At 48.3% G+C, this 16,973-nt stretch overlaps 1 protein-coding gene across 1 annotated transcript; it reads right to left on the reverse strand.

The window, feature by feature from the left end:
- Positions 1–2,752: 2,752 nt before the first annotated feature.
- Positions 2,753–5,004, reverse strand: GLAREA_00894 (Homeo; the record flags this gene model as incomplete). Its single annotated transcript, XM_008085652.1, has 4 exons — positions 2,753–3,381; positions 3,440–4,128; positions 4,189–4,326; positions 4,382–5,004. 4 exons carry the CDS (start codon positions 5,002–5,004, stop codon positions 2,753–2,755), a joined length of 2,079 nt encoding a protein of 692 aa, XP_008083843.1.
- Positions 5,005–16,973: the final 11,969 nt, after the last annotated feature.

Here is a 16,973-nt window from a genome sequence, read left to right on the forward strand (position 1 = left end):
TTCACCCAATCCACGTACCTCACCGCACTATCCTCACACCATCCGATCCCATTTCAGCCCCAAGATCTCGTACTCACCTCACCTATCACAACCTCTAATCTGACTAAGAAATCTTCCCGTCTCGTACCACAAATCGCGGGAAGTGTTAAGCGAGTCCAAATCTAGTAATTCCTTACGACAGCCCACTCCTTGGTTCTTCGATACCTATATTAAAGACGTTTACAGTGTCGATGGAAGTGTGATATCGGAGGGTTTTGTAGATTAAATTCCCGTGATGCTTGGGGAAAGTTGGGAAAGTGATGTTTGGTATGAGGTACTAGGATTTCGTGTAGGCCCCTAATTTCGTGGCATGATAGTCAGCGCTAGACAAGTACTTCAAGTCGAGTTTTTACTAATTCCAATTCGTATCTTCGTCCGAATTCTCCTCTCACACTCTCTCAATTCCCTAAATCACCCTCACACAACCCCCTTCCAACCCCAACACAATCCGCAAAACCCCCCTTTCATACCCGAACACCACCATCCCAAACACACCACCACTCTATTTAACCCTCCGAAACTCCCTCCACATACCTCTTTACACCTCCGACTTCTTCCCCTTTTCCGTAGAATCCACATCCCATCCTAAGCGAAGGAAGGTCCTAGCACAACATCTCGATCCAGATCGTAGGAGCAGGGATATACCTTCCACCACCAATTCCACCACATTTCCCTTCTATCCACCTTTGCACGCCACCAAACCTCGTACCCACAACCAATGCCAACGTTTCAACGCCCTTGCATACAAAATCCCCACAACCCAGTCCAGTGTCAAAAAACGATCCCGTGTCAAAAGAACCGGGTCGACAATAACAGGCAAGGTAAATATCCACTTCCACTTTGCCTTCCATATCCACTTCCATTTTTCACGTCTATCCCGTTTGCTCGAGCCTCTCTTATTCGGATAGATAAGCGACCGAGAAGACCGAGGAACTAGAGGGGGTTGTTCGTTGTACAGTAAAGCCAAGATAACTTGTACTGTATCGTGCACATGTCTTAGGTGGGGGGATATGTACGTTTGACGTTTCTAGTTTGACTCCATCCAAGAGGGTAGTCCCATGTCGTCTGCATTAATACATAATTCTAGGATGCCATGTGCACAACGTATAAATCTAGGATAAGCCATGATATGCAACAAACGTGGACGGAATAATACTATTTTAAGACGTATTTCATGGCATGAATATCAGCGAGTCGACGGTTCATCGCATCGCATCAGATGACACTGATGATCTCAAACGAAACGGAAGGGAATAAGACAGCGAGAGAGAGGCTGAGTTTGTTTGAAGAATGTTCTACGTTTCTTCTGCGGTGTCGTTTCTTGGTGTGCTAGGGCAAGGAGGTGGGTAGGGTAGTCGTCTTGAGGTCAGGTTCACTAATCATGAACTATAGCTGCACGCATTAAGAGACACGTGTGATGTGGGTATACCACGAGATATGTTGATTTTGAGATAAAGTGGGGAGGAAGGAGTGGGTGGACACCCAATCCGTCCAAACCACGGACTAACGATGGAAAGGAGTGGTGGCAAAGTGTAGATGATGGGATTCAGAGGTTCTGAAGATCAGGATTGGTAGGTGATGGGTGAGAGATTAGGTAGGGGGGATTTAAGTCAGATAGAATGGTTTGTTTGGGAAGAATGATTAGTAATCAGGCTTGGTTTAAGAAGGCAATTGGAAAAGCCCTGTATTTGGTAGTTAAGTGAGGCATGGAATTACAAATGGCGTTTAGCTAGACAGGGACTGAAAAAACCAGCATTGATGAGGTTTAGCAGTTGAGGTAGAACAAAGTGCTTTCCTCGTAAGATCCAGATCACAAGACGCATGTCTCTCTGATACCTCTTGCATTACAAAGCCTCCCTCACGACGTATATTCTCAATATTTCAAACACATGTTCCTTTAATCCAACCCTTCTCTAACCCGCCCCTTTCATTGTTAACCGACATCTCACTCACCTCTCCCATCACAGACTTCGCCGTTCACTCTCGCGCATCACTTCCACATAACATCACAATCCAAAAACATCTCTTGTCAACCAAGCATCACATTCATCACCCCCAAAATTGTATTTACAAATCCCCCAATCCCCATCTCCGAGTCCAAGCTCAACCAGATATCGCACCCGCCAGAAAAGGGGGGTGAAAAGTTTTCAAAAATATACATGTGTAAGGTAACAACCATTCCCTATTCCCAAACGCAGTTGGGAATCCTGTCCTCGTTCCCGGGGTGCTGCCGTCCAGAGGCGCAGCTGCGGATTGGTAGGCGGAGATGTGATTGTGTAGTTCGAAATCTCAGAGATCGACAGCCATCTTCAACTCTTTTCGGCTCCTCTAGAGCATTCTCCATCTTCTTGGTAGCAGCTCCCACAACAGCTACCCTCCTCTTCACTTTCCCACAACAACTTTTCCAGCTCAATAATTCCAGATAACCAACCCTCCCAATCCATCCCGAAAAAAACACCCATGCCCAGATACCCCAATTCTCCAATACTAAAATGCGTATAGATTTAAAAGTAATCTACCCATTCATTTCCCCATGAACCGAGTATTCGAATCGAAAAGTTTTCCCCTTCATTTCTTGTGAAACCATTTGCTCTTGTAGGTCATCAACGCCCAAAGATGCTTTCGTATATAGTCATCGATCCAATTAAATCCCCAATCGTAATCTTCAAATATCTTCTAGGAATGTCCCACACTTGTTTCGTGGAGTGAGTTCTCAAGGACTTTCATAAGCCCCGCCAGGAAGCGTGAAACTACGTTTTCGCTTGTGTCCAGTTTCGTAGTCTACTGAACGTAGATAAGAGTCATCTTGACTTCTACTCTGTTGGTTATGTTGTTGTGGATGTTGTTGTTGGTTTTGCCGATGCTCGGACCCAGGTCCCTGTGATCCTGTTCGCGTTTGAGCCCCTGAATCCCCATTATTCTGATTTGAGGAGCCAAAGTCTCGATTTTCCTGCGCTGCGCGCGCGGGGCTTAAACTTGAATTGTTGTAGGCACTTGAGAAATCGTTTGGTGGTGCCATAGGCGCACTGAGTTGAGGAATGTTGAAATCTCGGTTGCCGTGACCGCCATCGCCTGGTGTCCTTGGGAGTGAAAAATCAACAGGAGCGGTAAGAGGTGCGCTTGCATAGCCACCAGTGAACGCGCTGGCAAATGAACCTCCACGCGTAGTTGCTGGGCTATGTGGTGAGTTGAGATGAGAAGGAAGACCGCGATATTGAGTGCGGATGTCTAAACCTGGGGGAAATGTGGAGGATGCACCTCGCAGCCGCGACGGCATCGATGTCGAAGATCCGTGAGGGGAAGAGAACGTCATATGCGGTGGAGAGCTCTGCATGTTAGAATCTGTGAAGGTGGTTAGCACGCAGGATTGCCATCAGGGATGTGATAAATGTGGACGAACTTGAAAATGCATTGGCATCATATTGATGCGTATTGACGGCGTTATTGCCGATTCCATCATGTTGATACACGGATTGCTGTCGACCAGACAACTGCGGACTTGGGTGCCCAGTTTGATAACTGTTATAATCAAGAGTCTCTCCTTTCCAAGACATGCTGGATCTCAATGGAGATTGAATCGATTCAGATCGCGTTCTCGACATCGTTTCCCGAAGCTGGAGAGGCTGTAAAGGTCGGATAGGTTGCCTCGAGTGCTGCGACATAGCACCGTAACTATTCTGTCGGTCGAAGGGGTTCGAACTTCTCGGGCCTGCGCTCATTGGGCTTGAAAGATGGCTATTTGAGTAATATCGGTCACTGGAATCCATTGATAGAGGGGATAGCACATTGGGCGTATTCATCTGACCTCCTTGCGCAAACCCTACATGTCCGAAAGTTGGAGTCAGGCCAGTTTGCGAAAGATGGTCGTCATGTTCATGCCTTCGCATAGTGTCAACCATCAACGGCCGCATCATATGGTCGGCGTAATTTGGTACAAAATCGACAGGCGATTGCATGGGGGTTCCAATACCGTGCACGGCGCCATAAGGAGAGTGTAAGGCTTGCACATTATCAAAATCATCCGGTACAGCTCTCATCTTCATCATACGTTCTCTGTCATCCGCTGTAAGTCGCTTGATTTTCGCACGTCTGTTCCACGTTAGTTCTGACATTTGGGCATCTTTAGACTCTTCCCGTCCTTTCACTTACCTATTTTGAAACCACACTTGAACTTGGCGAGGACTGAGGCCTGGAATCTCCCTCGAAAGACGCTCACGATGTGCAGCATCTGGATGAGCTTGCTTGGCGAATTCACTCATCAGGAATCGAGTCTGTTGGTGAGTCAATCTAGCAGACGCGTCAGCTCTGAATCGAGGATTTGAAACCTCGTATTTCGTCTTACCGAAACCGCTTCATCTTTCTTCTCTCTGCTCTGCGCTCCGCAGCTGTTTGCGGAGGAGCCCCTTCCTCTGCTTCTAGCATCTCATCATCGTCGTCCTCGTCGTCTTCTTCATCCTTTATTTCGCTTGTCGCATCTCCTCCCTCACTGTTTGCAACGGTGGACTGTTGGACAGGCGCGCTTGAAGCAGAACTCAGTGGGTTTGAGCCTATTGATTCAAGTGAGATCGCTGTTGACTCTGATGAAACCAACGAGTCATTTCGAGCCTCGTTTGCAGATTGACCATTATCGCCAGGAGCCGAGTCCGGTCTCTCAATGATAGGAACCGGTGGAACTTCCTGTCGGATGGGGCCAAGACTATGTCTATGCTCGAGTGTAGGTCTCGCAATTACTTGTGCCGCATTGGCTTCAGTGCTATTTGACGATGAGGGCTGCTCGAATGGAGGCTGAAGGAGGCCGTTTTCTCCTGGGAGGGGAAATGCCGAGTATTGCTCGCGCCAGTCCGGCTGCGTTGATAGTGGCTCGAAGTTCGACATGCGTGGAGACGCGGCGTTTCGGTATATTGCCTCGAGCTTGCTAGAAGACCAAGTGTTCCTTCCTGTATCACATTGCCGTGTGACAAGCATTGGGATTTTTGGTTTTCTTTTCTCGAAGGAGGGTTTAAATGTGTCAGTGGTCTGGTAGGACTCGATCCTTTGGTGCAGTCGTAAGATGTATCAAGCGATGATACGATGCCTTGAGATGAACGAGAGTATGGGCTGCAATCAATAATAGTATTTCAACGGCCAGGAAGTATCATAAGGCTACAATGAGCTGAGAATTGAAGACAGCCTTGATGTTCGACGCAGTTGCGGTTCGAAGAGCGGGTTGATGGACCGAGACTTGAATGTGGTGCAAAAAGATACTTTCGGCGATGTCCTGGTAGTAGTCGAGAAATCTCTTCGAAGCAGAGAATGACCAATGTCGCTTCTGCTCCCGAGCTTGTTAGATAAGGTAGCTGGATCTTCGGAAATTTTTGGTGGTGGAGCAGAAACAAGGACTATTCGAGCTCTCGGCGTGCTTCAGAACGCGTACGGCTGCTCGAAAGAGGCGACACTCTGGAAGCCCTGGTCTATGAATCACGCGGGGCGATGATAGGGTTTGTCCAACTCGGAGTCAAGGATAGCTCTGTCTTTAAACCACTGTGGCAAGCTCTTTCGTGTCGTTCAGATGAAGGGATAAATTGGTTGATGGTTTTATGACGTCCCACTTCCGCTTTAGGAAATTCAAGTGTTCGTAGAAATGAATGGAGTCCGATATCCTACTTTCCACGTTCGATCGACAGACGTCGGATGATATACCGCAAGATTGGAGGGATTGATAATGATGCTCGGACTCTGATCACCATAGCAAGGTAGCTAGACCCGAGAAAAGAGTTCCTTTCTGCCAGTTCTTGCCGACGTCCACCAGGCCCACTGAAGCAGATTGTTCCGGCGTAGATTGCAGGCTCTCCCACGAACGGAGAGTTTCGATGCTGAGGAAGATTAGGACAGGGGAAGCACGGTCGTTGCTAGGATGCAGTGATGAGACTCCAGACCAGAAGCTTGATATGGCATGTACTTAAAGAGATATGAGGAGGTTTAACGAGAACTTGAGCAATAGGGACGAAGGAAGGCCACTACAAATGCCATGGAGCATAGTTGTAACAGATGGACTTAGCCACAAGACTCGAAGAAGAATGATAACAGACGAGACCGGCTCAATGACTAGTGTCTGTAGAACTCTTCGGTGGACCTTGTGGGGATTGGCAAATGGCAGCAACGCTGCAGCCGTATGCTGGATAGCACCCTACGGAGGAGCCCCATGCAAGCAGCTGGGTAAGATGAAGGTATGACTACTGGGGTGTGGAAGGGCCCTGATGCCGGCGCAATCATCCGATGCTCAAATGAAGCAGGAATAACGAGCCAACAGGAACAAGCGTGAAATGGAGTAAGGCTCAACGCAATTCGCGAGGTGCATCAACCTCAAAAACTAAGCCTGATGGAGGGACACAAACAAACAGCAGGGGAGGTTGCGGAAAGATCGAGGCTGGGTCTTGTTCGTTCGAACCATTGGCACTTGTGGTGCTGCTGGGATTAACCGTCTGCGGGTCAACGCATAACGGCTGTCAGGTCTGGGGGAGGTTGGCTAAGAAGCCAATAAGACCGGGCGCCTGGATGAAGACACCGGGGCCGCACTTCGATGTGAACAAGAACCTGACAACGTGATGGCCCTGACAGAGCAGACCAGCGCATCAGAAGGATTTATCGGGAGCATCGTAGATAACGGCAGTCTGAGGTCGACGATCAAAGCTTTCTATGCCCAGTGCGCCATAACCAGCCTGCCGGATTGTGAGCATCCTCCTCCCGGCAGGCTGAGAAGTGAGGGACGTCGATTCAAACACTCATACAAGTACGGAGGTAGACATAGGCTCGGTTAGAACCATCACCTCGCAGGGAGGAACCCGTGGGAAGAAATCTCTGGACCTATGCAGCGTCGATTCACAGTTAGTTTTCATCGAACCTAGGCGAGCAATGCCGTGTGCATTTCGGATTGAGGTAGCTGGGCATCTTCGAGTGTATTTTGGTTGTCTCGTCATGGAGTGTCCCATCAGAAAAGGGTCACCCAGGCACAACGTTGGAGGGGAACGCTAATATTCGCAAGAACCGTAAAAGAAGGGCTAGAAGGCGTTTTTGCTTCTAACGCGAGGCGGGGGCCGGGTAAGGTTCAACCAGTCTGTGGTTTCAGAACAGCCGGGATACCTGCCAGTAGACTCCAGCGAAGACGACGCGATAAATGCTTAGGGCGTCTGGGACACGTTTCTCGATTTGACCACTGTTTGTATGCCAAATGCAAGGTTTTCCTGGTGGGAGAATCACTCCTCTCTGTACAGCGATGTTCCTGTGGTCGTTGTCTTCCCCAAAAGAGCGCCGCAGCAGTCGGCATCCGGAACTTGTTCATCTTAGATATCATGTTTTCACCACCTGTCGTCTGGTTTAGGATTCTTCCCCTCCGTAGATCTGTCTTCCTTCCAATTAATATGGCAGTCTTAAGGGTAGGGTTCAGACACACAGTCTGTGCGGCTTGCGCATCCCGGCGCCAACATCGTACGCAGTACCTCGCGATGAATTGGAGCGCGAACATCAAGAAAGTCCAGCTACCATTGAACCTTTAAAGTTTACTTCAATATGAGTATCGAAAAAGGGATGGGTAGAGAAGAGAAAGCAAGTCTAATATGCGAGCGAACATTCGGCCTGACTGGAGAGCAAATCGGCTGTAACAAAGTCTTTCTCTTCCTGCTCCGGCCCGGCCTACCGCGGTGTGACCTCGGGTGGGCAGCCATTCGAAGGATGCCGCAACGCACGACATAAGAATTGAGCCTTCGATGGGGGGTGGTAATAATGCGCAATGCGTAATGTGTCTCCGGTAACTCTCGATGCCCGCATCTCGGAGTGTACTTGGGCTCTGTTTCGAGACTGGAAAACGAATATCCGGGACTGTCTGGGTGTGTTTTATCCATGTCGTCCATGTTTTTGAGCCGCTGACGACAACCAGAGGAGGTTTCATTGGAATCATCCCAAGATGGCAGGCTGAGACTCCGTAATACGTGGACGGCGTCCACCAACGTAAGAAGTTCAGGAACCTCAAACATTCTGGTCCCTGGCTCCCGGCATCGTAATGATCGGTGCTGCTCCACCGTCCACCGTGCCATGAGCGAAAGTACGAAGTACGGGGCGTAAACGCTTAGCGAGCAGGCGTCATTTTACTCGTAGTGATCTTCTACCAGGATACCACGAGATGAAAAGGAGAAACGCAAACATCACTGGTGGAAATATTAAAACGCTTCGTTACAAACTCCAAATCCGGAGTATGGGGCCTTGCTTGGCTTCTTCACCGTCTCAAAAACGAAGCTCTCATGGAGTCATGGTTCACATCTCTCGCGCCAAAGTATCGGTAGCGTGGCTGTCGCCAAATCACTGCGGTAGGGCTGAGCCGGCAAGAGAACGGGTTGACCACCCCTCGATCACCAGAGAGCAAATTTCGTGAAGCGCCGAGGGGAAAGGAGGACGTCACCAGTCCAACCCAGAGAACGGATACTTGAAGATATACTTTCCCTTCGGAGATTTGACGTGTGCTGCAACCTTGAACGGAGCAACCCAAAACAACAATAAGCGATAGAACTGAGAGTTTGAGACAGGAAAGCACGGGTATGTGTAGAGAAGAGCTCGAGAAGAGTACGATTTGCCGTGCAGTGACTGGATTTTGTGGCCAGGTAACCGTATATGTTATTCCCGGATTGATACGTATTCCATGGGCAGGAAGATTGGCTACGGAATACACCTACGACTTAGTCTTACTGCTCAAGTAGTAGCAAGATGTTAAGTGTGGTGGAGGTTCTTCTTGCTAGACTCGACTGGATTTCGCATATTTAGATCATGTCGTGGTGTTGTATCTGTAGGAAGCCGCAATTCGGGAATGTTCCAGTGCATCCCCGGGACCAGAAAATAAATCTCCAGTGTCGCGACTCTTGGGTGTGACGGTGCACAAAGTTCCAGATAGGCACTACTTTGTGTCCAGCAGTATCACCAGAGACTACGGTACACCAGTGGCGTACGGGTTATTTCCTGGTTGTGAAATGAAAGGGCCCCTCGACCAAGTTGCGGCCCCGCCATCATTGTTGACCTTCCACTGATCAGACCAACAAACTGGGGACCCAACAAACTTGACAACAAATCCAGCAATTTAGATTAATCGGAGAATTCAACAGTGAAAGTCGCGGCTCTTTCTAATTCAAGATTGGAGGACATCGGCCGTCGCCTAAAACATTGTCCCGTGCCTCCTACTGTTGACTTGAAGGAATGGAGCCGTTTTGCGGTCAGAGAAGAACAGAAAAGGATTGTTTTTGACGCACTGGGCAATTCAACCAGATAAAGTGTAGCGGAGCAAAGGTTTGCTAGAAATTCCCGATTCCATAGTCTTGGTTCTAGAAATCGCCAAATTCAGCAGCCCTCCTCCGAGGTGGGGAGATAGCGGACGGCTCGCTGGGCTTGAAGGACGCAGGTACCACGACACATGGTGAAACCGATATCATTCCGGGGCGTACACCCCAGAATGATAAGAAGTGCAAACTCCAAGCCATCCTACCGTCTTGGTTCCGTCGGTACCTATGGTCCAAGTGGCAGACATACTTTTCGGGTCCTTCGGTGGTCTCTGGAGTCTGGAGGTTTGCCCTGAACAACACCGGAGTACGTATCATTCTAGTGCTGGATCATGGTACTATTGTTTTGTTGTTCTTACATGATTGAGTACCATCCGCGAGGCGTCATAGAACAAGCGCGGTTGGACAGACATCAACACACCACTCCGGAGGACGTGAATCGAGGCCATTCCAGGAAGCTTGCAAGGTTGTTGGGGATAGACGGCGGGTATGGTGGGATGCAGCGTCGCGGGCGAAAGTTTGCATACGAGAACAGACTTGCTTCAACCATTGGTGGTGAGTGCTGCGGCCCCGTACACCATCAGTATGTCACCTAAGCCTGGTGTTAGAATAACAAAACTGCTGGTAGCTGAGAGTAGACTACGATACCTACGAGCAGCAGAGAAGCGTAATATGATTCTCCTGCCAACAATAAAGAAACTCGGTCTCTTGTGAGGTTGATGAAGGGTGATGTTGTGGGAGCGTTTCGTTGCAGGGCAAAGTCCCTTTGAGCCTGAGGAGACACTATTTGCCTCAGGCAGCAATGAACGCTACTGTAGCAACCACATGGTCGCTTCCAGATTTCAACAACCATCGTCTCCTGAACTTCCTTCACTCTTCTTCCATCGCTTCCTTTTACTCCTTTGTGTCTTCCGCAGGCGGCTTCGGTGGGCCCCGATGCAGTCAACTTCACATCCAACGAAGTCACGCAAAATAGAATCAGGTCAGCCCGCGCGGCAATTGCATTTGGCAACAACCTAGCAGCACCGTCTCCATGTTTTCTTCACACCCTCCTCATCCTCACCGGGCCGCAAGTGCTGAGACGGAGCACTTGTCTCCTGTGCCCTTTCTGACGCATTCTTTGTTGGTTTACAATACCCCCGGCTCTTTTGGTTTTCGTTCCTAGCCCTTGTTAATCAGCACATCACCTGCATTTCGTCGCTTGCGTTGCCGAGAAAAGGGGCATGCCGAGGGCGTATCAGGTGGAAGACCACGAAGTCGGCATGAAGAGCTGAACGATGGCTGGCGTTTCCTCTCCATCAAAGTTTTGAGTGCCGCTGCTAGTTACCAACGCGAGCGCCAGCGCCTTTATCTTGCTATTGAGATGTGTCAGAGCACTGGCAGTACAGTAGCAATTGCTCTTGGCCATCTTCTGGAGCTCTCTGTGCTGTTCGTAGGTGATTTGCACTGGGGACTTGTAGCCATGCAGAACAACTTTCTGGTTGACAGGCCCGTATCGTACATTTACGAGGACGCGAACACCACCTTTTGATGGTGGAAATGTGATGGCCAAAACAAGACATCGACCTCCAAGCGAGGCCTTCTTTGGGAACTCAACAATGCCACAAAGTGTACCTCAGGAGAGCAGGAAATTCAGGAAAGAAATCCTCTGAACATCCTATCACTTCTCGTGCAGTACTTCACAAAGCAGCTCGCCAAACGAGTTGCTCCGGTTCATTCCCAGCTTGTGATTTTTGATACCTCCTTCCACATCACAGCGAGACCGCAGCTCTCTCGTGATGATCGTATACAAGTGCGATGAAGTCTTGAATGTTTACTTTTGCCCTGGCGGCAGGTATTGACAATAGCCGGAATCGTCCTTGCTCGACGGTTTTGATACCCTGCTCGCTTTCGACCCTCCACCTCTCCTGCACGTACCTGCTTCGCTTGTCATCTTCCCTGCTTTCTTCTGCGTGTCGATCATTTCGATCGGAGCGGCTGGTTGATTTCAGCCACAGAGTCACATCCGACTTCAATCCTACCTCTGCTCGCTTGAGATACGGATCTTTAGAAGTGTGCAAAGATTGTTCGATGGACTCAACCTAGACGCCATGGATGACTTCACTCCAACTTAGTCATACTGCAGAGGCTATTCATGCATACTTCAGCTGCATTCCACCGTTAGCCCGTCGTATCGGTACAACCTCCACAAACGCCAGCGAGAGATACTTCTTGCCAGCATGATCGACTGTGATCCTTCGCAGTGCTTTTGTGTGCCAAGACGAGTCTTACAGCGTGAATTCTGGTACTGCAGCCAGGGATGGTTGAAGCGGAATTCTAGACTCCGAAGTCTCCTCCGTACACGATCTCGACGAAATTTTTTAATCGTTATCGTTCAGAGCTTTGATGAGTCTCGTACGCACTTTTAATGCCATCTTATTAGGGAAAGTAGTATAGCGTATCACATACGGCACAACCCATCAAGGTTGTGTTTTTCGCAATTATGTGCCTGGTTATAGCGCGGTTCTTGAAGTGGCAGAAGACCCTCGTATTGGCTCTTTATCTCCGAAAACAATCCTTCGAATCTCTTGACCAGCCGTCCCTCGATCTGAAACTCAGATTCAACGTCATGCGGCACTTCCCTTCATGGCGCCAGTCATCATTGTGAGGGTGATGTTGGTTTACACAAATATACAATTTGAGTTGCAATGAGTATACGATTTCTGTCGAATATGGCATGCTCTCGATCCGGCGGCGGTGATGTGGTCAGTCAGGTCAAAGATTCTGCCGCCCGCCGCGGCTGACCAAGGGGCAAAGCAAAGAACTACACAATTTATGATTTCTTATTCTTTGGGCAGGCCAAATACAGCCCTAGTTGGGTGATATACATTCTTTTTCTTCACCTGACCTGGCCCAGTACACGAAGCGGTCAACTGAGGCTGTTCTCTACCAAGTACTTTAAGCAACAGAGTTCGGTTTGCAATCCCCCCCCCAAAATGTACCTCGCTCTCTTTTCACTAACGCTGATCAGGTCATCAATATCTTATCTTGTAAGCTTTACGGAATTTTCTTGTCTAGGCGAGAGATCTGTCGATGTCGTTGTCCTTAATCTGCCGGCAACAAACTTTTGAGCTCGAAGAAGCTATCTTGCCGTTCAACGGCACACTGTGCGCTCCCACTAAGCAAGCTTTCGCTTCTATACCTTCCCAGTTATGATCAAAGCATAATTTGGTGTTCTTTTCGGGTCGTATTGGTGGTAATTTTGCGACAATTTTGGACTCTTAACAGGGACTAATTTCTATTAAATATGTACCTCGACCACTTTTGTATACTGGATTTGTCACACAAAAATATTGACTTTAGCAAAGATTCTCAATTCTTCGCGGCCTCTTCGTCATAGCTCTGCATGTTACTGTACTGACGGATTTCAAGGAGTTCGCCGTACCAAGACTCAACCCAATTCAGCCGAATTCCAGGGGGTTGCGGCTAAGAAGCCATTCACGTTCGAACTTCATCCTGACTTCCAATCAATTCTACTCCACAATGATCATATCACATTGCCTCTTCGCAAATCCCAAAACGCTCACCCGAAATACTGAACCTGCATAACGCACGAACGCTGCAGACAGAAACAACCTACAGCCTCAACGTCAGCCAGATGTGGTTAGATCCTGTGATACATACGTGCTGGACTGACACGACTCGTTCATCTCGGGTTTGTACTATCATGCGGCTCGCTGTCAATATGAGGCGGCTACAGATCAAGTACCGTTCCACTTTCAGGCGCCTCGGGTCGTTCGAGTGACAGACCGAAGATGTCACATGAGTGCCGATACTATTCATTGTTTCTGCTCACCGTGATGCAACTAGGCTAGATCCTCGACAAGTCATAGAAAATCAAAGGAAGAACTTCTATAGCCATTTTGAGGACCGCAATCTAGCCCGAGAAGTCGCTTGAGACTAGCTGCTATAGCTGAGGCTCGAGCCAGCCACCATGTCAATCTCGCCAAATAAATTGCTATCTCCCACGCGAGACAACTATATGCCTCATATTGCAATCAATATCCAGAGGCGGGTAGATAACACAGCAATAATCTCACCGCACATCCGGCACCAACAGACTTAAGAAATCATCACCGACGATAATCTACAGCAACATCTTTTAGATGAGGTTTTCGCAGGAGGCATTCCCATATTCCAACTTTCCCATTATAGTAGATATTAGCATTATGGGTTTTGAGCGTGTTTGATATAGGTCATTGCTTATACCGAACCCGGAACTGTGGATTCTGGTAGATGGCGCGAGGATCCCTCCAGGATGGATCTACACTACCGTCAACGGGTCATGTTTGGACCTCGATCTTATGTCTTATCCGTACCAAATCTTCATATGCCGTCATACACTCTTTGACGTCTCCCCCAACCCGTCACTTCGTCATGATACCAGTCAAAAACAACCGACAGCAACTTGAATCTCCCCTCGCTCCTCGGAATACGGCCCGCGAAACATTCGTTGGGTTCTGTGGGGCAGATCCTTCAGACCCTTTTCACCGGATATCGTGAGCGTCGATAGCTACCGAACGACTTTGTGGTTTTCGTCGGATCTCGAATGCGCAGTACCACAATACCGCCGAGATGCGAGACGTATTGCACGCCGCCCCTGACCGAGTCCAGCATGAAGATTGATTGAACTTCCCCGGACCCCGCTTTCTTCATCCTGTCGCTCGTTTGTTGGTGTTGTGGTGCGTAGAGGCGAGGTAATATATATATTTCGTGGCTATTGTTGCACTGAGTATATGTCCCGGGGCATGGGAGGCTTGTTTGGTAGCTCGTCGCCGTGGGGAGGACATGCGAGTGGGTGGGTGGTTGTAATATACTTCGTAAGTCTGTGATGGACTATCAGTAAGCCATAGATCGTCGGTTATTGATGTTGATGGCTGTAGAAGGAGTATTTGATGGAAATCGTCTCTTACTGAAACCACTATCATGAAGTAATTACACACCTACTACTCCATTAGTTAAGAAAGACTCATGATACGCAATTTAATAATTATATCTTATTCAGACGAGCTTGAGATTCCATTGAACTTTGAAGTGAAGCCGACAGATCGAATCGCCTCCCAGCGACCTTTGGCAGCGCACTCGTTGGAGCTGGTCGGACGTAGCGACCATGGCTAAAGTATGTACCATCTTACTCCAGATTTACACGATGCGGATATGAGCTGGCTATCGTTATCATTCCAACTCCCCAGCCCGCTCGTGATGTCTCTCAAAAAATGGAGATCAGATCCACAACGACCAACTTCTCCCTTTACACATGATAACAATGCCATGCCGCCGCACCAAGACAATGTACACAACCTCTCACCCCAGTTCCTCCCTTCATCATGATAGGGCCGCCATGAATCAGTGTCACGACTGGGTATTAATACGCGAACCTGCGGGCTGCTTCAGCTCGTTATTCCATATCCAGAACTCGCCCTCCCTTGACCTCAAGCTTTGCTTAGTTCTGGCCCCCTCGTCCCCGCCCTGCATATCCTTACGTTCTACACAATCAAGCTCTCGTGAAGAGGGGGAAGGTCTCCCCCGGATAGATGGAGCTGTGGGGTTATACCCATGAACTGACAGCGGGAGATGGTATGTGGGGTGGTGTTGTTTGTCTGCCGTGGGTAAGTTGGAGGTACGGTATGAGTGAGCAGGTAGGGGTAGCGAGGATGGGGGAGATAAGAAGTGTGCCTGTCAGAGTTTTACTTTGTGTTCCCCGAGGATGATTGGGATGACTGGATGTGAGGGTTTGGACGAAAGTGGAAGCATGTGGTACGTGAGCTAATGTGTGTTGGGTCAGAGAGGGCTGCTGAGGGAGGGGTTGAGGGTGTGAATGGCGAGGCTTGTGGGGTGTGAGGTGAGTTTATTGGCAATGGAAGCGAGTCGTTGTTGATCGTTGTTGTGTGGTGTCTGAACATCTCCTGGATACGGCCGGAGTGGGCGTCTCTGGGATTCAGGTGTGTGATAATCTGGGAAGGTCACCTATTTCCCGACCTTCCAAGTCAAGCTACTTCGACGCACGAGGTACATGTCACGGCTAAGCTGGACGTAAAGAGAGGCTGCATGCATGTCGTGGTAGAAGCTCTTGTAACGGCTGTTGAAAATTTCAATTGAGGGCTGAATGTTCACAGATTTCCGAGGTTTGTTCGCATCTGTATTGGCAATGGAACTTGCCTTGGAACGACCTCAACATTATTGTGGTACACACAGCGTTTCCGTTGTTGTTGCCAGATTCTAGTCGCATTTCAAGTCAAGGTGTAAATCTTTCTTATTGTAGTGCAAAATCTGCCCACTCCTGAAGGAGTCCAGGAGTGCTCAAACCCTCACAACCTGGGGACTATTGCAGCTCAACACACGAACCACACCCATTCGGATCAGTATTCCCCCAGAGGTGCAGATTTATTTCAGCTTTCTCCCAAGTTTCTGAGGCCTAACAATGCTGTGTAAGTCTGCCCTGTCAAGTCGATGCACAAAAGTAACGCTAGAGATGACTTGATGGTATGATCAACCAATACACCGACCATTTCTGAATCCTTGAAGTAACAAAGTAAGATTAGAACAAAACATATTCAGCTCGCACAGTCGTATGTATAGCCACATTTACTACCTCAGAATAAGACGAGTATTGTGCTAGTGGTAGGCGTAGTTGTTACATTAGATTGCCTGCCTGTTTAGCAACTGCGCCAGACAAATCAAACCAAACATTGTCCCAATATTTTGTGAAATTGCTGAAGATGGTATTGGTAATTGATGAGTTGCTGCAATTATTGCATTTCCTGAGTCCCCCGTGCCAATGCATTGAAGACCCCCCTTTTTCGCGAAGCGAGCAAGCACATCAAGGGAACAGAGCATCAATCGATAATTTCTTTGGACAGACTAATGTCCAAAAGTTGTGGGTTGATCGGGAGCTTTAGTTATTCTTCATACTCATCTTTCTTCTAATCACGGGGTTGACGAAACCCTTTTCTATTTATTTTTTCACACATTTTGAGCGTTGCGAATGGGTAATAGTCTCACAATCGAGGTATAGGATATTACAGGGTCTAAAGTCAGCAACTTTCATTTTCTCCAATAAATGTCTCTTTTTAAAGTTCCATGATAGAACTTAGAGTGTCATGAATTATGAAGTACAATTTTTTTTCGAAGTGAAGAATGGGGAAAAGTTTTCGAAATTCTGTCCGACCGTGACGCTTTGTGTCTAACGTCGTTCGAAGCACAAGCTATAAGGAATTACCCCAAACAACTTTCTATTACGGAATGGCAATACGCCGGGTCTACGATATGTATGGGATATACAAAACATAAAATGTTAGGACTTCGCCTTGAATTTCTTTCACTTCGTACACTGTCTTTAGCGACAGACACGGCTTGACAGGAATAGAGGCAGTATCATCACTCATCTACATGAGCTCTGCGGTGGGTTGAAAAATCGGAAAGTTATCTACACAGTAATACTCAGCATATGACTAATATTTTGGGTCGGTTGGACTACTTGTGGTCATTGTGCTAGCCAGCAGATTAGACAAATCACGGGCAACGTTCAAAGAAGATAGACTGTCGCTCATATACAACCATATGAAGCTGTTCCATTAGCCCATAATGTATCAAGACAAG

The sequence above is a fragment of the Glarea lozoyensis genome (genome assembly GCF_000409485.1).
Source record: "Glarea lozoyensis ATCC 20868 chromosome Unknown GLAREA3, whole genome shotgun sequence".
Lineage (NCBI taxonomy): Eukaryota > Fungi > Ascomycota > Leotiomycetes > Helotiales > Helotiaceae > Glarea > Glarea lozoyensis.